This window comes from Crinia signifera, chromosome 2 (genome assembly GCF_055691185.1).
Source record: "Crinia signifera chromosome 2, ASM5569118v1, whole genome shotgun sequence".
NCBI lineage: Eukaryota > Metazoa > Chordata > Amphibia > Anura > Myobatrachidae > Crinia > Crinia signifera.
The window spans coordinates 132883861-132908990 of record NC_139218.1 but is presented as its reverse complement, the minus strand read 5'-3'; the positions used below and the strand labels follow the sequence as shown (position 1 = coordinate 132908990).

Here is a 25130-nt window from a genome sequence, read left to right as displayed (position 1 = left end):
ATGCAAACGCGGGGCGTATGCATGGTAATGAGGGCATGACGCCCTCATTACCATGACATGGGGGCGGAAAGCTGACGTCGCCGGATGTCAGCTTTCAGCCCCCTTACAAGCTCCCACACGGACGATTGTCCGTGTGGTCTGAGCTTGCGGGAGCTGCCGCGGCGTGCGGGCCTGCCTTCGATGGTCGTCGACCATCGAAGGCAGGGGGCAGCTCCCACCATGGTGGAGGCGTAGCCTCCACCATTTTTGTGCGGATCGCCAGCCGTCCGTGTATGGACGGCCGTGGCGATCCGTCCGGTGGGCGGCCCTTGGTTTGTGCGGTCGGAGCCCCGTGTGCGGCTCTGACCGCACCAACCAGAATAAGGGCCATGGTGTGGTAAACTTAGGTGACCACATAAAAGGTGCTGAAATGTTGTTTTTTTATGACTGGAGTGCCGCCTCACCCCGAAAGTATCTTAGGACATCGGCATCCTGCGGGTGCACCTTTGGAGGGCACCCGCCAATATTTTTCCCAAGCCAGCCCCCTGCCTTTTCCAGACATATATAATTAGTTGAAAGTATTTACACAAAGAGACACACCCATGAGCAGACCACCCAACCAGAACACTGGTCACGCCCCCACATTATTAGGTGCTGACCACAACCCCTATTATTGAGCATAATAGGCCCTTGATAATTTTCAGCTCCAGGCCCATTTAGACCTTAATCTGGCACTGGTGGTAGATAGCAGGAAGTATCTGTATTTAGATAATATAAATTGATAATTGATATGTAGGGAGGTTTTAGTATATTGCACTTACTTAGAAAATTATTAATTAATTAAAATAGGAGGTAAGATATGTGTACACTTAGTCGTTAGAATTCTTTATTTTTTTTTGTGTGTAAAAAAACAAAAACAAAAAAACAGGTCTATCACAGTATGGATTTGAAGTAGTTGGATATATTTGGGAGAGATCTCTCACGGGACCTTGTATGATGAGTTATACCCCACCATGTAACAACATGTCTTTCTTTTTATGTTTACTATGCAGCTTGATGTTAAGATGACAAAAGAATAAGTTGTGGCCGATCTCTCTTTTTCTTTTTTCTTCTTTTTCTTCGTAAGGGGGGAGCGAGGGGGTAACGGGCTATCTTTTTCTCAGGAATCTTATTAATATGAAAACAATACTGATGTACTGGATAATTGTAACCATGTAATTTGTGCGATTAAATAAAGACTTAATTTAAAAAGCATGGGCTGCACATACTTTATGTGCTGTGCGATGGGATGTGCACGGGAGCGGGCATCTCATCACACTGCCCTGTCGCTACATGTATGGGCACCATTAATCTCTTGTCAGATATGTAAAGTCAGTCATTTGGTTGTTTTTCCATCCGTTTAGCCTTTATGGTACAGTTCTCAAACTGGGTCCTCAGGACCTCAAACCGTTGTCATTCCACAGGTCCTCTAGCACGTGCACTCATTACTCACTGACATTTTAAAAGATCAAAGTGGAGCTTACTATTTCGCTTGTGATTCTGTAAGGAGACCTGGAAATCGTCCTCTAGGGACACAGTTTGAGAACCATGTTGCTCTAGTACAAGCCTGGCCAAACTGTTGCTCTTCCGATGTTGTGAAACTACACATGCCAGTAGGGATGTGGTCAGGATACAGACATTCATTATGCCACAATGGCACCCTACTATTGCTTGGAGACCAGTGCCGAAATACAGACCTTTATTGGATTTCTGGGGCCGAAATCTTGATTACCAATATGCAATATGTAAGTAACCGGGGCAGGTTAGGGTTATGCTGGGGATGGGAGAGGAACTTAGGGGTAGACTGTGTGCGGTACTGGGGGTCTGGCATGGTTTGACAGGAGCGTTTGTAATCTACCAAAAAAGCAGTCTATACAAAAAAAAACTGCACATTTAATATACTGTACAGGATTAATTAGCTTACAATTACTTTACTAGTATTAACACTTTGAACAAATAATCACGATGCACACGTCTATAAAAAGGGTGGTTGATCACAACAATAGATGGGTCCTTGCCACTTCACATGGATTTTTGGAACAGTTCAAGGTCCTGGATGGAGGCCTTGGCAACTTCTTCACAGAAAATGTTGTCTGGCATTGATGTCAGCTTATCTAAGGAGACGTAGTTGGGCATTGTCGGGTCATAGACTGCTCTTCCCAAAAATGTTAGAAACTGGTGTCTTTCCTTAAGTCTAAACAGACGGCTGTTAAAGATCTGAAAAGAAACAGAGGACAAATCAGTAGGGACTTATGGACACTACAGGGGTAGGAACAATCCTATTGGAGCATCTATTACCATTTATCATTGGAGGAGAGGGGTTAGTGCCACAGAGATCGGCCACCACTTGGGAACTTATTAACACTGGCGGAGGGGCTAATGTTACAATGTTGGGGCTATAGACACTGGGAGGGTGATAGCCCCAGCGTATTTTTATTCTGTAGTAGAATAATAAAATATGGATTTTTTTTTTTACCAAAGAAATGGAAAAAAAACTAGGCACTGGTATGGGTGGCTTCTATTGAAATTAAATAAACAGGGGGGGGGGGGGGTGGATGGGATGGAGGGGGGTTAAGCTGCTGCTTGGGTGAGCGATATAGTGGTCTCTTTAGCAATGGAACAACAAATATGTATACGAGAAGCAGTGCTAGGGATTAGGGAAAATACACGTGCAATTGGGATAATCTATAAAAGGTTTCAATGTTATTAAAACACACAACAATAGTAATGTGGAATGATTTTAAAAAAATGAATAAAAAAATTGCTAAAAATTTCCTTAGAACATGTTTGCGAGTGTCCTCTTAGGCAGGTAGTTCCAGTGGTGCAAGTAGAATTTTTTTCTTGGTGGTACTGATGGCCTCCACCAAAAATGGGCGTGGTCATTTGTCATGAGGGGGCGTGGCCACACAAAGCTAGAGGAGTGACTAAATGACAATAGTGGCATGGCATCAGGAGACAGGGAATGAGAAAAAGGGAATGACTGGGGGTGGGTTGGCTTTTGCTTGGGGGAGAGCTGGGCAGCTTGTGTTTACAATTGCGGAGCCTGCTCTTCATGCTGCTGGTGCCGCTGATGCCTGTCAGTGTGACAGGGTAAGTCAGCAGTAGCCGGTAGCTGAATACAGCACCAATAATAACGCTGGGTGGGCGGGCTGCAGATGCATTATATTTGGACTTAATCTAAAAATAGAATTGACTGGGTTAAGGGGTAAGTGGTAAGTGGTACTGCGTACCTGCAAGATATTTCTTACAGGTACTCCGTACCACGCCGTACCCCCTAACTTGCAACACTGGGTAGTTCTGTGACAATAATTTTTGTGTCCCTTTCCAAAGGATATCGGCAGTATTGATAAGGCAATGATTTGCACAGAGAACGGGGAGGACAAGCGGGAGGCTGGTGATTTTGATAGCCGCGATGTTTCTGGTGAAAGCGGCTGGCCGTCTGCAGTATGCTAGGCTTGAACTCCTGGCACTCAGGAGAGCCGGTATAGTTTACCCGGGCAGTGGAGCCGCGAGTTCCGAGTTGTGCGGCTGTATGCCGGGAGGCTGCCCGGCGGATGCGCCGAGTGATGTCATCAGTAGCAGCGGAGGCTGGAGCCCGACGCCGGATGGCAGGGAGGGGAGCGCTAAGCCTGGGGGAGACACAGGCAGCGGCAGAAGCAAAAACGGGACCCACACAGAGAGAGAAGGCAAAAGCGGGGTAAGAGGACCGGGGTGCTGAATGCATTAAAGGTTGCTCCGTTCAGGCCCCCATTGCCTAGTGTATTCCTTGCCAATGTCCGCTCTCTGGCCAATAAAATGGATCAGGTGCTGCTTAGCATGGCCAGTTGTAGCCTTTTAAATTTCTGTTCAATGTCCATCTTCACTGAAACCTAGTTGAATTCAAGCATACCTGACAATGAGGTTATTTTACCTGATAGAACTCTTGACTCAGGAAAAACCAGGGGTGGTGGCTTGTGCATTTAGATCAACAACAAATATTGCCCTAATGCTTCCATCCTGGAAAAGTCTTGTTCTCCAGAGGTGGAACTTCTAATGGTGAAATGCAGGCCATTCTATCTGCCACATGAGTTTACTGATGTTATTGTAATGGCAGTTTATATTTCGCTCCAGGTGGACACTAAAGCTGCGCTGGAGATTCTGCATACTGCTGTTGCAAAACAACAAACAAATCACCCTGATGGTTTGTTTTCTATAGTGGAGGATTTTAACAAAGCTAATTTAAAGAGTGTGCTACCCAAATTGTGTAAATCTGTACAGGTTGAGTATACCTTATCCAAAATGCTCGGGACCAGGAGAATTTTGGATAACGGATTATTCAGTATTTCGGAATATTTTAATATTTCAATGATGTATTTTGAAGTATCTTGCATTTATGCTGTATAAACACATAAAATACACACAAATATATTTTATTTGTTCAAAAAACAAGGTTTCAAAACATGAAACAAAATGTGTGTACTATCTTAGATATTGAATTTGAATGCCAAGCAATCATTTTCTTGCACATATATAGTGCCAGTTACATATCATGTCCTCAGTAGTGCTGTTACAGATGTCCCCATTGAGTTTTAGCAAAAGGATCACGTTGCGAAATGTGTCAAACCTGTTAGAAAATCGGTCTGTACTTGGCCGAATGGAGCATTGGATGAATTACAGGACTGTCTTGACTGACTGGACTGGAATCTATTTATTCAGGAATCCACTAATGACTCCTTGGTAGACGTGAACTTATTGGCTTCTACTGTCCTGTCTTATATAAATTGGTGCATTGGTAACGTTACTGTTCAGAAATTTGTTAAACAATTTTCTAACAATAAGCCGTGGATGAATGGGGAGGTGCGTTCCTTGTTACGTTGTAAGGATCAGGCTTTTAGGGGAGGGGATTTGGTTGTATATCGGGAAGCTAGAATTCGCTTAAAGTAGGGATATGTAAAGCTAAAAAGGAGTACTCTGAAAAAATTGAATTACAGTTCAGGAATGCTCATGATTCTAGGAGTATGTGGAGGGGTATTCATAATTTGACTAATTACAAGGAGAGTAGTCCTTTGTCCAAAGTGGCTGAGGTATCTTTGGTGACCTGGTCAATTTTGTGCTAGATTTGAGAGGGACAATAGGTCGAATATATGTAAATTCCTCTTCAGAGGATGAATTAATATTTGTTCTCTGTGAACATCAGGTGAAGAAGTGTCTGTTAGGGGTTAACACCAGGAAGGCAGATGGAATACCGGGTAGGGTCCTGAAGGGCTGTGCTGGCGAATTAGCCATGATTTTTACCTATATTTTTAATATGTCATTACAAACTGGTATTGTCCCTGAAAATTTAAAATCCACCTTAGTTGTCCCTATTTCAAAGAAAATTAAAATAGAAAGTCTTAATGACTTTTGCCCAATAGCCCTGACTCCCCTCATCATGAAATGTTTTGAGAGGTTAGTTTTGGTACACATTAAAAGTCACTTACCCGCTGGTTTCGACAATAGTCAATACGCTTACAAGACCAAAAGATCAACTGAGGATGCGCTGTTGTCCATTCTTCACTTTCTCATTTAGAAAAGCCAAATCCCTACGTTAGGTTGCTTTTTATTGATTACAGCTCCGCGTTTAATACGATTCGCCCCAATATATTGGTAATTAAATTGCGTAACTTAGGCTTTTCAGCCATGCTATGTAATTGGATTTTAGATTTTTTGATAAATAGGCCTCAACAAATAAAACTAGGAGGTCTTGTGTCCCCAGTCTTAAGGATTAGTACAGGTATCCCCTCAAGGCTTTGTATTGAGACCGCTTTTATTTTCTCCATTTACTTATGATTGTTGTCCGCAGGCGGATACAAATTTTATAATAAAGTTCGCTGATGATACCATGGTTGTATGACTTATTACAGATGGGGAGGAGAAGGCTTATAGAGATGAAGTGAGTACCTTCGTGAATCGGGGTAGAGAAAATAACCTACTGTTAAACCTGACTAAAACTAAAGAAATTATTATTGATTTAAGAAGATGTAGGAAGTCTGAGTTAGAGCCTCTATTTATTGACAACTTGGAGGTAGAGATGGTGACGGAGTTCAAGTTATTAGGGGTTATTATTTCACACGACTTACCTTGGTCTTCTAACATCACAGTGATGGCTAAGAAGGCTCAGCAACGCTTATTTTTTTGAGAAAGCTTAGAGCAGACAAATTTTCCCAGGAGAATCTGATCAGGTTTTATAAATGTGGTATTGAAAGCATCCTGTCATATTGTATTGTAGTGTGGTTCGGAAATAGCGCAAAAAAGACCTTAAGAAATTAGAGTGGGTGATACACACTGCAGCGGCCATTATTGGCTGTGACTTGTCTTCCATAGAGGACATTTTCATTAGAAATTGTAGGCGAAAAAGAGATAGTATCATACAGGATTGCCACCATCCTTATAATCATATCTTCTTTTCACCATCAAATAAGGCTAAGGTGCATTAAGTCAAGAACCTCACGTTTGAAAAATAGTTTTTTCCCAGCGGCAGGTGATTTTAATCAAAATTGTTAATTTGCATTTTTCTGTGTCTAAGAATATAATTTTGTTGTTTTACAATTTCAATACACTATTATCTTATCTTAATAGGGTGATCTCACCACTTGTAGGGATGTTTTCCAGGGCTTGGGTCCTGGTGTCCTCACTAGGATGCGGTTGAGCTCTGGTGGTAAATTGCCCCTGGAGGAAGATCTAAGGCCTTGTGGTACTTTCCCAATGGTGGTGGTCCTTTAGTGGTGGTCGATTTTAAATGCCAAATGGGTGTCCTGCCAATGAAGGTGATCAAGGGGTGCCACGGGTGGTTCTGCTGTGTGAGTAGGGGTCCAATGCACCGTGCATTGGACACCCATTTGGCATTTAAAATCGACCACCACTAAAGGACCACCACCACTGGGAAAGTACCACAAGGCCTGAGATCTTTCTCCAGCGGCAATTTACCACCAGAGCTCAACCGCATCCTAGTTAGGACACCAGGACCCAGTGGCGTAAGTTCGTCCCAGTTGCCTGGAGGCAAGATAAATATTGGTGCACCCCCCCCCCCCACACACACACACTGCACCTTACATACAGTAAATATGTATGTATGTATGTAGAGAGAGGTAGACGGCCTGGCACTCCCTCAGCTGGAATTCAGTACCTGGGTGCCTTCTGGAACAAACAGGTAGTCTCGTATTAAGGAACAGACAGCGGCACTCCAAGGGTTTTCAACAGCGTGTATTAAAGCAAACCAACGTTTCGGGGTATCATTCACCCCTTTGTCAAGGTTTAAGTGCAATAACCGTTATTGCACTTAAACCTTGACAAAGGGGTGAATGATACCCCGAAACGTTGATTTGCTTTAATACACGCTGTTGAAAACCCTTGGAGTGCCGCTGTCTGTTCCTTCCTACGAGACTATGTATGTATGTATGTATGTATGTATGTATATTATGTTTAAAAATAAAGAAACTGGCTTATATGGTCCTGTTGGGAGGGGGAGTCAGCCACAGAAGTGATATCAATGGCTTTCAATTAACTGATTCAAACTTGCAGGAGAGGAGAGGTGCCCCCTTGGGACAAGGAGCCCGGCGGCAGATGACTCCATTGCCTCCCAGAGTTCTGGCTCTGCCAGGACCCAAGCCTGGGAAAACACCCCTACAAAAGGTGAGATCACCCTATAAAAATCATTGGCTTATCAATACTGCCGCTATCCTTTGGAAAGGGACACAAAAATTAATGCCACAGGACTACCTGCCTAAGGGGACACTCACAAACATGTTCTAAGGAACTTTTTTGCAATTTTTTTATTCATTTTTTTTTTTAAATCATTCCACATTACTATTGTTGTGTGTTTTAATAAAATTGAAACCTTTTATAGATTATCCCAATTGCACGTGTATTTTCCCTCATCCGTAGCGCTGCTTCTCGTATATATATTTGTTGAGTAATAAAATATTTAGGCTTTTAAAAGGAGGATATTAACTTCATTGAATAAAAATAATGCATTTTGAGGTTGTTGATTGAAAACCGGTAAAGGGATTAATGGAGAATACCTGTGGGAAATTAGCGATCAAGTGTAGTGGAATCCCCATCGTATTGTACACAAAATCAAAGGTTTCTATAAGTGTTGTCTTCTTCGCGATTAACATCCTGGGAACCTTCAATGCCATATGTTGTATTTCATTTTTACGGAATCCCAGTTCTAATTCGAAAACCTGTAAAATAAGTAAATTATTTGAATTAATTGAAATATTCCCCATTTTATCCCTGTGTAGCAGGTCACAGTATCCGGTCACTGGGTCGACAATGTCTAAGTCAACAGTCACTTGGTCGACTCCTAAGAACGGTCGACAATGACAGAAGGTTGAAACAAGCTTAAGGGCGCTACGGTCATTGTTTGACACAGGATTTTTATGTTTTCTTTTTGTTCAGACAGATTTGGTTACTAACTAAGTGGGCAAAAGAGTGAGAATATAATACCGCGCCCGAAGCATGGCGGGAACAGAGAGAGAATGCGGTACTCTAATACGGCGTCCATGTTGACATAGACCCCAAAAAATATGAAAAACTCCCTTTGACCTTTTAAATGTTGATCATGTCCATCTTAAGCTTGTGTCGACCTATGATGTCGACCTAGTGACTGTCCGTAACCATAACGGCCGCAGTCATCAGTGACTTGGCTAGTGCTGGGAGCAGAGAGACCTACACAGGACAGCTTAGCACACAATGTACATAAGAGATTGCTGCCAGAGGGGTGGTGACATTCGTCAGATTTAAAGGCACTTAACCCCTTCCCGACATTTGACGTACATTTACGTCATGGCCGGGATGTACTTCCCGACACATGGCATAAATGTACGTCATGCCATTTAACTGTCACCGCGTCTATAGACGCGGTGACAGTTTAAACATGTCTGCTGTCCCTGACAGCAGACATGTCCCTGCATGCCCAGGGGGGGCTGCGATGCCGCCCCCCCGTCGGCGATCGCTGTGATTGGCTGTTCAGTGTGAACAGCCAATTACAGCGTTTTCTGTGTCACCGGCGAATAACGTTCGCCGGTGACACAGGGATCGGTGGTGATTGGTGCTGTAAAGTACAGCACCAATCACCACGGGGTGTAAGGGTGACACTGGTGTCACCCCACCTCACTTCACCGGCCCCCAAAGGCCGTGATTGGTTCGTCGGACCGACGAACCAATCACAGCCATGGAGGGTGATTTAAACTAACGGTGACTGCACTGCAGACGCCATTCCGGTCTGGAATTGCGTGCAGTGCGGTCACCGTGCCTATCTGCCGCGATATACTGACCTGATCCTTGCAAACACTTAACTGATCACTGCTTGTAGCGTTTCTGGATCTTGTTACTTCTTGTGACTTCCTGTGTTGTGCTGTGCTGTGTTGTGCTGCTGCAGTGTGTTCGAGTTATAGATAGAGAGATAGAGAGAGAGAGATAGAGAGATAGAGAGGGCTAGTGACAGAGAGTGCTATATTTTGTGCTGCTGCAGTGTGATAGAGTTATAGATAGAGAGATAGAGAGAGATAGAGAGAGATAGAGAGATAGTGACAGATTGTGCTATATATTTTTTATATATATACAGCTGTACTGCGTGTGCAACTGACTGCTGCCCCCCCCTTTTGTGCTGATCAGTATAAATTAACTGATCAGCAACTTTTTGGGGGCGCAGTTTTTTTTTTTATATATATACCTGTCAGTGCTGCTGCTGCAGTGTCATAGAGTGATAGATAGTGAGAGATAGAGAGATAGAGAGAGATAGTGATAGAAAGTGCTATATTTTGTGTCTGCTGCCCCCCTTTTGTGCACCCCCAGCAACTTTTTGGGGGTGCAGGGGTTATTTTTTATATATATAACTGTCAGTGCTGCTGCTGCAGTGTCATAGAGTGATAGATAGAGAGAGATAGAGAGAGATAGTGACAGAGAGTGATAGAGAGTGCTATATTTTGTGTCTGCTGCCCCCCTTTTGTGCACCCCCAGCAACTTTTTGGGGGTGCAGGGGTTATTTTTTATATATATAACTGTCAGTGCTGCTGCTGCAGTGTCATAGAGTGATAGATAGTGAGAGATAGAGAGAGATAGAGAGAGATAGTGACAGAGAGTGATAGAGAGTGCTATATTTTGTGTCTGCTGCCCCCCCCCCTTTTGTGCTGATCACTATATCTGAGGTGATCAGCAACTTTTTGGGGGTGCAGAGGTTTTTTTTATATATATACCTGCCAGTTGCACTGTCAGTTGCACCAAAGGTTGTGCACCTGCTGCCCCTCACTGGTAATCAGTGTCGCATCACTGATCACCTTTTTTTTTTTTTGAGGGTGCTGTGGGGTCTTTTTTTAATTTTTTTTTTTATCAAATTTTTTTGATCAAATTCCTGTTGCCTTTGAGCGCTGTTCAGTGACGGACGTTACTGACCAACATCTGTGCTCAATTTTTGGCGCAGGACCTTTTTTTTTTTTTTTTGCACTACATACACACTACACACTACATACTACATTGAAATAAAGTTTGTACCCCCCCTACACTATACACGTGTTGAAACATTTCACTACCAGAAACACAAAAATAAAAATGGCATCCCAAATGTCATCCCAAATGTCATCCCAAATGTCATCCCAGTCATCCAGAAGAATGTATTCAGCGGAGGAGGCATATGCCATGCTTGCCTCTGACTCTGACACAGCCAGTGAGGCAAGCGGGGAATTTGAAGGATTCGTCTTAAGCTCCTCTTCCTCCTCTAGTGATGAGGGACCCCCTCAAAGACGCCCCCGTAGAGCAGCTGAGACCCCCCCCCCAATAATTGATCTCGTATGGACCCCACCACCAGACAATTTTGAGCCCCAGGTTCCTGAGTTTTTGGCCATCCCAGGAATCCAATTTGATTCCACAGGTCTCAGAGAAATTGACTTTTTCAAATTATTTTTCTCTGATGATTTTATAAATTTAATGGTGGACCAAACTAATTTATATGCCCAGCAGTTTATTGCTCAAAACCCCACGTCATCATTTGCTAGGTGGACCCCTGTAGATGCAGTAGAGATGATGACGTTTTGGGGTCTGGTGTTTCATATGGGCATAGTAAAAAAGCCAGAAATTAGGCAATATTGGAGTACAGATGTTCTGTACAGCACCCCACTTTACCGTATGGCCATGACCCGGACTCGTTTTGAGTTCATCCTTAAATTTTTGCATTACAACGATAATGCACAGTGCCCACCCAGAGATGATCCCACCTTTGACCGGCTATTCAAAGTCAGGCCAGTCATTGATCACTTCAGTGCCAAATTTGAAGAGATGTACATCCCAGATAAATTCATTTGCATAGACGAGTCCCTTATACATTTTAAAGGAAGGGTTAAATTCCGCCAGTACCTTCCCAGTAAGAGGGCAAGGTATGGCATAAAAATGTATAAGCTGTGTGAAAGCACCTCAGGGTACACTCACAGGTTTAGGGTATATGAAGGGAAGGATTCAAGAATTGAACCGCCAGAATGCCCCCCCTCCCTCGTAGGTGTTAGTGGAAAAATTGTCTGGGATTTAGTGCACCCCTTCCTGGATAAAGGTTATCACCTCTATGTGGATAACTTTTACACCAGCATCCCCCTGTTTAAGGCCCTTGGTTCAAGAGGTACAGCAGCTTGCGGTACTGTGCGCAAGAACCAAAGAGGCCTCCCAAAAACGCACATTGCCCAAGTAATGAAAAGGGGTGAAAGCAGGGGAATATGCACTGAAAATATGTTGTTGGTCAAATATAAGGACAAGAGGGATGTCCTTATACTGACAACAATTCACGGAGACAGTACCACCTCCGTCCCTGTACGAGGTACCAGTACCCACACCTCAAAACCTAATTGTATCCTGGATTACAATAGGTACATGGGCGGAGTGGATCTTTCAGATCAGGTACTGAAGCCGTACAGTGCCCTGCGGAAAACAAAAATCTGGTACAAGAAGCTGGCCGTGTATATCATCCAGATGGCACTGTATAACGCTTACGTGCTATTCCGTTCTACCAGCCAGAGGGGGACATTTATGCACTTTCAAGAGGAAGTCATAAAGGGCCTAATATTTGGGAACCAGCAGGCAGAGGGCCCCAGTACTTCTAGTACTGGCCCCCGTATTGTACCAGGGCAGCATTTTCCTGATGAAATCCCCTCCACTGGAAAAAAGGGCATGACACAAAAAAGGTGCAAAGTTTGCTATAAAAAGGGAATAAGAAAGCAAACTATTTTCCAGTGTGACACTTGCCCCGACAAACCCGGCCTATGTATAAAGGAGTGTTTTAAAATATACCACACATCTATGGATTATTAGGTTCATAATTTCACCGTGCTTCGGGGGTCTTGCTAATGCCACATAGCACCCACCATTCATTCCACCAGAATCTGAGCCGCAAAATCCAAAAATCACTCCTTCCCTTCTGAGTCCTGCCATGCACCCAACTGGTATTTTTTGGTCACATGTGAGGCATTGCCGTACTCGGGAGAAATTGGGGCACAGATTTTGGGGTGCTTTTTCTCCTTCATACCTTCTGAAAATGAAAAATTTTGAGCCAGAACTGCATTTTTGTGTAAAAAAATGTAATTTTTCATTTTCACTGCCCAGTTGTATCAAAATTGGTACCCCTGGGGGTTTGAAATGTACACTATACCCCTAGATGAATTCCCTGAGGGGTGTAGTTTGCAAAATGGGGTCACTTGTGGGGGGGTTCCACTGTATTGGTGCTTTGGGGGTCTTGCTAATGCGACATAGCACCCACCAACATTCCACCAGAATCTGTGCTGCAAAATCCAAATATCACTCCTTCCCTTCTGAGTCCTGCCATTTTTTGGTCACACATGAGGCATTGCCGTACTCGGGAGAAATTGGGGCACAGATTTTGGGGTGCTTTTTCGGTACTTGTTTCCTAGCACGGCCACACCGATTTACATCGGGGTGGTCGTGTCGGAAAAATCGGGTCGATCGCATCGCATGCGATTTTGTCGCATGCGATGCGATCGTCGCGACCGACCGATTTTGGACCCGATTTTTTTTTTAATTAAATGTAAATCGGGTCCCTGGGACCCGATTTTACATTGGATTCAATGTAAAATATTCCCAACCCCCCCAAATGTCACGGCGTACACCCCACCCCACGATAGACGCCAACCCGAAGCGTGGCGAGCGCAGCGAGCCCGCGAGGGGCGGCGGTGCGCGTCCTCCGACCTTTTCATTCCCCTACTATCCACGTCGGCGTGGAGTCGAGAATAGAATAGTGTGGCGAGCACAGCGAGCCACCGAGCCCGAAGCGTGGCGAGGGGACGCGGATACCTTCACAGGTAAACGCGTCCCTTCGCGGACTTCACAGGTGTCCGCGTCGCCACGGACACCTGTGAAGCCCGCGAGGGGACGCGTTTACCTGTGAAGGTATCCGCGTCTCCCCGCGGGGCTCGCTGCGCTCGCCACGCTTCGGGCTCGGTGGCTCGATGCGCTCGCCACACTATTCTATTCTCAACTCCACGCCGACGTGGATAGTAGGGGAATGAAAAGGTCGGAGGACGCGCACCGCCGCCCCTCGCGGGCTCGCTGCGCTTGCCACGCTTCGGGTTGGCGTCTATCGTGGGGTGACGACGGGGACATCTAAAATGTGAAATGGGTCATATTGGCCCATTTCACATTTTTCACATTTTTTCAGGATTTCAATGTTAAAAAATCTTTTAACATTGAAGCCTATGTAAAAATCGGGGGCATCGCGTCGGGACCTATGTTAATGGTCCCGACCGACGCGATGCCCCCGATATTTTAACTTTCCCGACACGATTTCAATGTTAAAATATTTTTTAACATTGAAGCCTATGGGGAAATCGCGGGCATCGCGTCGGTCGCGTCGGGACCATTGTTAACGGTCCCGACCGACGCGATGCCCCCGATATTTTGTCCTAGCCGGCCAAATGGACCTGATTTCAAAGGAAATCGGGTCCATCTTATGGATCGTGTACCTTAACTAAAGGTACACGATCCATAAGATTTGTGGCCGTGCTAGGAAACAAGTACCGTTTTTTCTCCTTCATACCTTCTGAAAATGAAAAATTTTGAGCCAGAACTGCATTTTTGTGTAAAAAAATTGAATTTTTCATTTTCACTGCCCAGTTGTACCACAATTGGTGAAACCCCTGGGGGTTTGAAATGTACACTATACCCCTAGTTGAATTCCCTGAGGGGTGTAGTTTGCAAAATGGGGTCACTTGTGGGGGGGTTCCACTGTATTGGTGCTTTGGGGGTCTTGCTAATGCGACATAGCACCCACCAACATTCCACCAGAATCTGTGCTGCAAAATCCAAATATCACTCCTTCCCTTCTGAGTCCTGCCATTTTTTGGTCACACATGAAGCATTGCCGTACTCGGGAGAAATTGGGGCACAGATTTTGGGGTGCTTTGTCTCCTTCATTCCTTGTGAAAATGAAAAATTTTGAGCCAGAACTGCATTTTTGTGTAAAAAATTTAATTTTTCATTTTCACTGCCCAGTTGTACCACAATTGGTGAAACCCCTGGGGGTTTGAAATGTACATTATACCCCTAGATGAATTCCTAGAGGGGTGTAGTTTGCAAAATGGGGTCACTTGTGGGGGGCTTCCACTGTATTGGTGCTTCGGGGGTCTTGCTAATGCGACATAGCACCCACCAAAATTCCACCAGAATCTGAGCTGCAAAATCCAAAAATCACTCCTTCCCTTCTGAGTCCTGCCATGCACCCAACTGGTATTTTTTGGTCACATGTGAGGCATTGCCATACTCGGGAGAAATTGGGGCACAGATTTTGGGGTGCTTTTTCTCCTTCATACCTTATGAAAATGAAAATTTTTGAGCCAGAACTGCATTTTTGTGTAAAAAATGTAATTTTTCATTTTCACTGCCCAGTTGTATCAAAATTGGTGAAACCCCTGGGGGTTTGAAATGTACACTATACCCCTAGATGAATTCCCTGAGGGGTGTAGTTTGCAAAATGGGGTCACTTGTGGGGGGGTTCCACTGTATTGGTGCTTTGGGGGTCTTGCTAATGCGACATAGCACCCACCAAAATTCCACCAGAATCTGTGCTGCAAAATCCAAATATCACTCCTTCCCTTCTGAGTCCTGCCATTTTTTGGTCACACATGAAGCATTGCCGTACTCGGGAGAAATTGGGGCACAGATTTTGGGGTGCTTTGTCTCCTTCATTCCTTGTGAAAATGAAAAATTTTGAGCCAGAACTGCATTTTTGTGTAAAAAATTTAATTTTTCATTTTCACTGCCCAGTTGTACCACAATTGGTGAAACCCCTGGGGGTTTGAAATGTACATTATACCCCTAGATGAATTCCCAGAGGGGTGTATTTTGCAAAATGGGGTCACTTGTGGGGGGCTTCCACTGTATTGGTGCTTCGGGGGTCTTGCTAATGCGACATAGCACCCACCAAAATTCCACCAGAATCTGTGCTGCAAAATCCAAATATCACTCCTTCCCTTCTGAGTCCTGCCATTTTTTGGTCACACATGAAGCATTGCCGTACTCGGGAGAAATTGGGGCACAGATTTTGGGGTGCTTTGTCTCCTTCATTCCTTGTGAAAATGAAAAATTTTGAGCCAGAACTGCATTTTTGTGTAAAAAATTTAATTTTTCATTTCCACTGCCCAGTTGTACCACAATTGGTGAAACCCCTGGGGGTTTGAAATGTACATTATACCCCTAGATGAATTCCCAGAGGGGTGTAGTTTGCAAAATGGGGTCACTTGTGGGGGGCTTCCACTGTATTGGTGCTTCGGGGGTCTTGCTAATGCGACATAGCACCCACCAAAATTCCACCAGAATCTGAGCTGCAAAATCCAAAAATCACTCCTTCCCTTCTGAGTCCTGCCATGCACCCAACTGGTATTTTTTGGTCACATGTGAGGCATTGCCATACTCGGGAGAAATTGGGGCACAGATTTTGGGGCCTTCATACCTTATGAAAATGAAAAATTTTGAGCCAGAACTGCATTTTTGTGTAAAAAAATGTAATTTTTAATTTTCACTGCCCAGTTGTATCAAAATTGGTGAAACCCCTGGGGGTTTGAAATGTACACTATACCCCTAGATGAATTCCCTGAGGGGTGTAGTTTGCAAAATGGGGTCACTTGTGGGGGGGTTCCACTGTATTGGTGCTTTGGGGGTCTTGCTAATGCGACATAGCACCCACCAAAATTCCACCAGAATCTGTGCTGCAAAATCCAAATATCACTCCTTCCCTTCTGAGTCCTGCCATGCACCCAACTGGTATTTTTTGGTCACATGTGAGGCATTGCCATACTCGGGAGAAATTGGGGCACAGATTTTGGGGTGCTTTGTCTCCTTCATTCCTTGTGAAAATGAAAAATTTTGAGCCAGAACTGCATTTTTGTGTAAAAAAATGTAATTTTTCATTTTCACTGCCCAGTTGTACCACAATTGGTGAAACCCCTGGGGGTTTGAAATGTACACTATACCCCTAGTTGAATTCCCTGAGGGGTGTAGTTTGCAAAATGGGGTCACTTGTGGGGGGGTTCCACTGTATTGGTGCTTCGGGGGTCTTGCTAATGCGACATAGCACCCACCAAAATTCCACCAGAATCTGAGCTGCAAAATCCAAAAATCACTCCTTCCCTTCTGAGTCCTGCCATGCACCCAACTGGTATTTTTTGGTCACATGTGAGGCATTGCCATACTCGGGAGAAATTGGGGCACAGATTTTGGGGTGCTTTTTCTCATTCATACCTTCTGAAAATGAAAAATTTTGAGCCAGAACTGCATTTTTGTGTAAAAAAATGTAATTTTTCATTTGCACAGCCCAGTTGTATCAAAATTGGTGAAACCCCTGGGGGTTTGAAATGTACACTATACCCCTAGATGAATTCCCTGAGGGGTTTAGTTTGCAAAATGGGGTCACTTGTGGGGGGCTTCCACTGTATTGGTGCTTTGGGGGTCTTGCTAATGCGACATAGCACCCACCAAAATTCCACCAGAATCTGTGCTGCAAAATCCAAATATCACTCCTTCCCTTCTGAGTCCTGCCATGCACCCAAATGGTATTTTTTGGTCACATGTGAGGCATTGCCATACTCGGGAGAAATTGGGGCACAGATTTTGGGGTGCTTTTTCTCCTTCATACCTTATGAAAATGAAAAATTTTGAGCCAGAACTGCATTTTTGTGTAAAAAAATGTAATTTTTCATTTTCACTGCCCAGTTGTACCACAATTGGTGAAACCCCTGGGGGTTTGAAATGTACACTATACCCCTAGTTGAATTCCCTGAGGGGTGTAGTTTGCAAAATGGGGTCACTTGTGGGGGGGGGTTCCACTGTATTGGTGCTTTGGGGGTCTTGCTAATGCGACATAGCACCCACCAACATTCCACCAGAATCTGTGCTGCAAAATCCAAATATCACTCCTTCCCTTCTGAGTCCTGCCATTTTTTGGTCACACATGAAGCATTGCCGTACTCGGGAGAAATTGGGGCACAGATTTTGGGGTGCTTTGTCTCCTTCATTCCTTGTGAAAATGAAAAATTTTGAGCCAGAACTGCATTTTTGTGTAAAAAATTTAATTTTTCATTTTCACTGCCCAGTTGTACCACAATTGGTGAAACCCCTGGGGGTTTGAAATGTACATTATACCCCTAGATGAATTCCCAGAGGGGTGTAGTTTGCAAAATGGGGTCACTTGTGGGGGGCTTCCACTGTATTGGTGCTTTGGGGGTCTTGCTAATGCGACATAGCACCCACCAAAATTCCACCAGAATCTGTGCTGCAAAATCCAAATATCACTCCTTCCCTTCTGAGTCCTGCCATGCACCCAAATGGTATTTTTGGTCACATGTGAGGCATTGCCATACTCGGGAGAAATTGGGGCACAGATTTTGGGGTGCTTTTTCTCCTTCATACCTTATGAAAATGAAAAATTTTGAGCCAGAACTGCATTTTTGTGTAAAAAATTTAATTTTTCATTTTCACTGCCCAGTTGTACCACAATTGGTGAAACCCCTGGGGGTTTGAAATGTACACTATACCCCTAGATGAATTCCCTGAGGGGTGTAGTTTGCAAAATGGGGTCACTTGTGGGGGGGTTCCACTGTATTGGTGCTTTGGGGGTCTTGCTAATGCGACATAGCACCCACCAAAATTCCACCAGAATCTGTGCTGCAAAATCCAAATATCACTCCTTCCCTTCTGAGTCCTGCCATGCACCCAAATGGTATTTTTTGGTCACATGTGAGGCATTGCCATACTCGGGAGAAATTGGGGCACAGATTTTGGGGTGCTTTTTCTCCTTCATACCTTATGAAAATGAAAAATTTTGAGCCAGAACTGCATTTTTGTGTAAAAAATGTAATTTTTCATTTTCACTGCCCAGTTGTACCACAATTGGTGAAACCCCTGGGGGTTTGAAATGTACACTATACCCCTAGTTGAATTCCCTGAGGGGTGTAGTTTGCAAAATGGGGTCACTTGTGGGGGGGGTTCCACTGTATTGGTGCTTTGGGGGTCTTGCTAATGCGACATAGCACCCACCAACATTCCACCAGAATCTGTGCTGCAAAATCCAAATATCACTCCTTCCCTTCTGAGTCCTGCCATTTTTTGGTCACACATGAAGCATTGCCGTACTCGGGAGAAATTGGGGCACAGATTTTGGGGTGCTTTGTCTCCTTCATTCCTTGTGAAAATGAAAAATTTTGAGCCAGAACTGCATTTTTGTGTAAAAAATTTAATTTTTCATTTTCACTGCCCAGTTGTACCACAATTGGTGAAACCCCTGGGGGTTTGAAATGTACATTATACCCCTAGATGAATTCCCAGAGGGGTGTAGTTTGCAAAATGGGGTCACTTGTGGGGGGCTTCCACTGTATTGGTGCTTCGGGGGTCTTGCTAATGCGACATAGCACCCACCAAAATTCCACCAGAATCTGAGCTGCAAAATCCAAAAATCACTCCTTCCCTTCTGAGTCCTGCCATGCACCCAACTGGTATTTTTTGGTCACATGTGAGGCATTGCCATACTCGGGAGAAATTGGGGCACAGATTTTGGGGTGCTTTTTCTCCTTCATACCTTATGAAAATGAAAAATTTTGAGCCAGAACTGCATTTTTGTGTAAAAAAATGTAATTTTTCATTTTCACTGCCCAGTTGTATCAAAATTGGTGAAACCCCTGGGGGTTTGAAATGTACACTATACCCCTAGATGAATTCCCTGAGGGGTGTAGTTTGCAAAATGGGGTCACTTGTGGGGGGCTTCCACTGTATTGGTGCTTCGGGGGTCTTGCTAATGCGACATAGCACCCACCAAAATTCCACCAGAATCTGAGCTGCAAAATCCAAAAATCACTCCTTCCCTTCTGAGTCCTGCCATGCACCCAACTGGTATTTTTTGGTCACATGTGAGGCATTGCCATACTCGGGAGAAATTGGGGCACAGATTTTGGGGTGCTTTGTCTCCTTCATTCCTTGTGAAAATGAAAAATTTTGAGCCAGAACTGCATTTTTGTGTAAAAAAATGTAATTTTTCATTTTCACTGCCCAGTTGTACCACAATTGGTGAAACCCCTGGGGGTTTGAAATGTACACTATACCCCTAGTTGAATTCCCTGAGGGGTGTAGTTTGCAAAATGGGGTCACTTGTGGGGGGGTTCCACTGTATTGGTGCTTCGGGGGTCTTGCTAATGCGACATAGCACCCACCAAAATTCCACCAGAATCTGAGCTGCAAAATCCAAAAATCACTCCTTCCCTTCTGAGTCCTGCCATGCACCCAACTGGTATTTTTTGGTCACATGTGAGGCATTGCCATACTCGGGAGAAATTGGGGCACAGATTTTGGGGTGCTTTTTCTCCTTCATACCTTCTGAAAATGAAAAATTTTGAGCCAGAACTGCATTTTTGTGTAAAAAAATGTAATTTTTCATTTGCACAGCCCAGTTGTATCAAAATTGGTGAAACCCCTGGGGGTTTGAAATGTACACTATACCCCTAGATGAATTCCCTGAGGGGTGTAGTTTGCAAAATGGGGTCACTTGTGGGGGGCTTCCACTGTATTGGTGCTTTGGGGGTCTTGCTAATGCGACATAGCACCCACCAAAATTCCACCAGAATCTGTGCTGCAAAATCCAAATATCACTCCTTCCCTTCTGAGTCCTGCCATGCACCCAAATGGTATTTTTTGGTCACATGTGAGGCATTGCCATACTCGGGAGAAATTGGGGCACAGATTTTGGGGTGCTTTTTCTCCTTCATACCTTATGAAAATGAAAAATTTTGAGCCAGAACTGCATTTTTGTGTAAAAAAATGTAATTTTTCATTTTCACTGCCCAGTTGTACCACAATTGGTGAAACCCCTGGGGGTTTGAAATGTACACTATACCCCTAGTTGAATTCCCTGAGGGGTGTAGTTTGCAAAATGGGGTCACTTGTGGGGGGGGTTCCACTGTATTGGTGCTTTGGGGGTCTTGCTAATGCGACATAGCACCCACCAACATTCCACCAGAATCTGTGCTGCAAAATCCAAATATCACTCCTTCCCTTCTGAGTCCTGCCATTTTTTGGTCACACATGAAGCATTGCCGTACTCGGGAGAAATTGGGGCACAGATTTTGGGGTGCTTTGTCTCCTTCATTCCTTGTGAAAATGAAAAATTTTGAGCCAGAACTGCATTTTTGTGTAAAAAAATTAATTTTTCATTTTCACTGCCCAGTTGTACCACAATTGGTGAAACCCCTGGGGGTTTGAAATGTACATTATACCCCTAGATGAATTCCCAGAGGGGTGTAGTTTGCAAAATGGGGTCACTTGTGGGGGGCTTCCACTGTATTGGTGCTTCGGGGGTCTTGCTAATGCGACATAGCACCCACCAAAATTCCACCAGAATCTGAGCTGCAAAATCCAAAAATCACTCCTTCCCTTCTGAGTCCTGCCATGCACCCAACTGGTATTTTTTGGTCACATGTGAGGCATTGCCATACTCGGGAGAAATTGGGGCACAGATTTTGGGGTGCTTTTTCTCCTTCATACCTTATGAAAATGAAAAATTTTGAGCCAGAACTGCATTTTTGTGTAAAAAAATGTAATTTTTCATTTTCACTGCCCAGTTGTATCAAAATTGGTGAAACCCCTGGGGGTTTGAAATGTACACTATACCCCTAGATGAATTCCCTGAGGGGTGTAGTTTGCAAAATGGGGTCACTTGTGGGGGGGTTCCACTGTATTGGTGCTTTGGGGGTCTTGCTAATGCGACATAGCACCCACCAAAATTCCACCAGAATCTGTGCTGCAAAATCCAAATATCACTCCTTCCCTTCTGAGTCCTGCCATGCACCCAAATGGTATTTTTTGGTCACATGTGAGGCATTGCCATACTCGGGAGAAATTGGGGCACAGATTTTGGGGTGCTTTTTCTCCTTCATACCTTATGAAAATGAAAAATTTTGAGCCAGAACTGCATTTTTGTGTAAAAAAATGTAATTTTTCATTTTCACTGCCCAGTTGTATCAAAATTGGTGAAACCCCTGGGGGTTTGAAATGTACACTATACCCCTAGATGAATTCCCTGAGGGGTGTAGTTTGCAAAATGGGGTCACTTGTGGGGGGGTTCCACTGTATTGGTGCTTTGGGGGTCTTGCTAATGCGACATAGCACCCACCAAAATTCCACCAGAATCTGTGCTGCAAAATCCAAATATCACTCCTTCCCTTCTGAGTCCTGCCATGCACCCAAATGGTATTTTTTGGTCACATGTGAGGCATTGCCATACTCGGGAGAAATTGGGGCACAGATTTTGGGGTGCTTTTTCTCCTTCATACCTTATGAAAATGAAAAATTTTGAGCCAGAACTGCATTTTTGTGTAAAAAAATGTAATTTTTCATTTTCACTGCCCAGTTGTACCACAATTGGTGAAACCCCTGGGGGTTTGAAATGTACACTATACCCCTAGTTGAATTCCCTGAGGGGTGTAGTTTGCAAAATGGGGTCACTTGTGGGGGGGGGTTCCACTGTATTGGTGCTTTGGGGGTCTTGCTAATGCGACATAGCACCCACCAACATTCCACCAGAATCTGTGCTGCAAAATCCAAATATCACTCCTTCCCTTCTGAGTCCTGCCATTTTTTGGTCACACATGAAGCATTGCCGTACTCGGGAGAAATTGGGGCACAGATTTTGGGGTGCTTTGTCTCCTTCATTCCTTGTGAAAATGAAAAATTTTGAGCCAGAACTGCATTTTTGTGTAAAAAATTTAATTTTTCATTTTCACTGCCCAGTTGTACCACAATTGGTGAAACCCCTGGGGGTTTGAAATGTACATTATACCCCTAGATGAATTCCCAGAGGGGTGTAGTTTGCAAAATGGGGTCACTTGTGGGGGGCTTCCACTGTATTGGTGCTTCGGGGGTCTTGCTAATGCGACATAGCACCCACCAAAATTCCACCAGAATCTGAGCTGCAAAATCCAAAAATCACTCCTTCCCTTCTGAGTCCTGCCATGCACCCAACTGGTATTTTTTGGTCACATGTGAGGCATTGCCATACTCGGGAGAAATTGGGGCACAGATTTTGGGGTGCTTTTTCTCCTTCATACCTTATGAAAATGAAAAATTTTGAGCCAGAACTGCATTTTTGTGTAAAAAAATGTAATTTTTCATTTTCACTGCCCAGTTGTATCAAAATTGGTGAAACCCCTGGGGGTTTGAAATGTAAACTATACCCCTAGATGAATTCCCTGAGGGGTGTAGTTTGCAAAATGGGGTCACTTGTGGGGGGGTTCCACTGTATTGGTGCTTTGGGGGTCTTGCTAATGCGACATAGCACCCACCAAAATTCCACCAGAATCTGTGCTGCAAAATCCAAATATCACTCCTTCCCTTCTGAGTCCTGCCATGCACCCAAATGGTATTTTTTGGTCACATGTGAGGCATTGCCATACTCGGGAGAATATGGGGCACAGATTTTGGGGTGCTTTTTCTCCTTCATACCTTATGAAAATGAAAAATTTTGAGCCAGAACTGCATTTATGTGTAAAAAATGTAATTTTTCATTTTCACTGCCCAGTTGTACCACAATTGGTGAAACCCCTGGGGGTTTGAAATGTACACTATACCCCTAGTTGAATTCCCTGAGGGGTGTAGTTTGCAAAATGGGGTCACTTGTGGGGGGGTTCCACTGTATTGGTGCTTCGGGGGTCTTGCTAATGCGACATAGCACCCACCAAAATTCCATCAGAATCTGAGCTGCAAAATCCAAAAATCACTCCTTCCCTTCTGAGTCCTGCCATGCACCCAACTGGTATTTTTTGGTCACATGTGAGGCATTGCCATACTCGGGAGAAATTGGGGCACAGATTTTGGGGTGCTTTTTCTCCTTCATACCTTCTGAAAATGAAAAATTTTGAGCCAGAACTGCATTTTTGTGTAAAAAAATGTAATTTTTCATTTGCACAGCCCAGTTGTATCAAAATTGGTGAAACCCCTGGGGGTTTGAAATGTACAATATACCCCTAGATGAATTCCCTGAGGGGTGTAGTTTGCAAAATGGGGTCACTTGTGGGGGGCTTCCACTGTATTGGTGCTTTGGGGGTCTTGCTAATGCGACATAGCACCCACCAAAATTCCACCAGAATCTGTGCTGCAAAATCCAAATATCACTCCTTCCCTTCTGAGTCCTGCCATTTTTTGGTCACACATGAAGCATTGCCGTACTCGGGAGAAATTGGGGCACAGATTTTGGGGTGCTTTGTCTCCTTCATTCCTTGAGAAAATGAAAAATTTTGAGCCAGAACTGCATTTTTGTGTAAAAAATTTAATTTTTCATTTTCACTGCCCAGTTGTACCACAATTGGTGAAACCCCTGGGGGTTTGAAATGTACATTATACCCCTAGATGAATTCCCAGAGGGGTGTAGTTTGCAAAATGGGGTCACTTGTGGGGGGCTTCCACTGTATTGGTGCTTCGGGGGTCTTGCTAATGCGACATAGCACCCACCAAAATTCCACCAGAATCTGAGCTGCAAAATCCAAAAATCACTCCTTCCCTTCTGAGTCCTGCCATGCACCCAACTGGTATTTTTTGGTCACATGTGAGGCATTGCCATACTCGGGAGAAATTGGGGCACAGATTTTGGGGTGCTTTTTCTCCTTCATACCTTATGAAAATGAAAAATTTTGAGCCAGAACTGCATTTTTGTGTAAAAAAGTGTAATTTTTCATTTTCACTGCCCAGTTGTATCAAAATTGGTGAAACCCCTGGGGGTTTGAAATGTACACTATACCCCTAGATGAATTCCCTGAGGGGTGTAGTTTGCAAAATGGGGTCACTTGTGGGGGGGTTCCACTGTATTGGTGCTTCGGGGGTCTTGCTAATGCGACATAGCACCCACCAAAATTCCACCAGAATCTGAGCTGCAAAATCCAAAAATCACTCCTTCCCTTCTGAGTCCTGCCATGCACCCAACTGGTATTTTTTGGTCACATGTGAGGCATTGCCATACTCGGGAGAAATTGGGGCACAGATTTTGGGGTGCTTTTTCTCCTTCATACCTTCTGAAAATGAAAAATTTTGAGCCAGAACTGCATTTTTGTGTAAAAAAATGTAATTTTTCATTTGCACAGCCCAGTTGTATCAAAATTGGTGAAACCCCTGGGGGTTTGAAATGTACACTATACCCCTAGATGAATTCCCTGAGGGGTGTAGTTTGCAAAATGGGGTCACTTGTGGGGGGCTTCCACTGTATTGGTGCTTTGGGGGTCTTGCTAATGCGACATAGCACCCACCAAAATTCCACCAGAATCTGTGCTGCAAAATCCAAATATCACTCCTTCCCTTCTGAGTCCTGCCATGCACCCAAATGGTATTTTTTGGTCACATGTGAGGCATTGCCATACTCGGGAGAAATTGGGGCACAGATTTTGGGGTGCTTTTTCTCCTTCATACCTTATGAAAATGAAAAATGTTGAGCCAGAACTGCATTTTTGTGTAAAAAAATGTAATTTTTCATTTTCACTGCCCAGTTGTACCACAATTGGTGAAACCCCTGGGGGTTTGAAATGTACACTATACCCCTAGTTAAATTCCCTGAGGGGTGTAGTTTGCAAAATGGG

General features: G+C 44.2%; 1 protein-coding gene across 1 annotated transcript in view; it reads right to left on the bottom strand.

The window, feature by feature from the left end:
- Window positions 1-1973: 1973 nt before the first annotated feature.
- LOC146060041 (transcription termination factor 3, mitochondrial-like) overlaps window positions 1974-25130 on the bottom strand; it is a 65997-nt gene continuing 42840 nt past the window's right edge. Inside the window, exons 3-4 of the mRNA XM_083172833.1 lie at window positions 8058-8219; window positions 1974-2235 (exon numbers count right to left, since the gene is read on the bottom strand). Of these exons, the coding sequence (XP_083028959.1) occupies window positions 2041-2235; window positions 8058-8219 (357 nt within the window). The 3' untranslated portion in view covers window positions 1974-2040. The remainder of the gene's footprint in view (window positions 2236-8057; window positions 8220-25130) is intronic.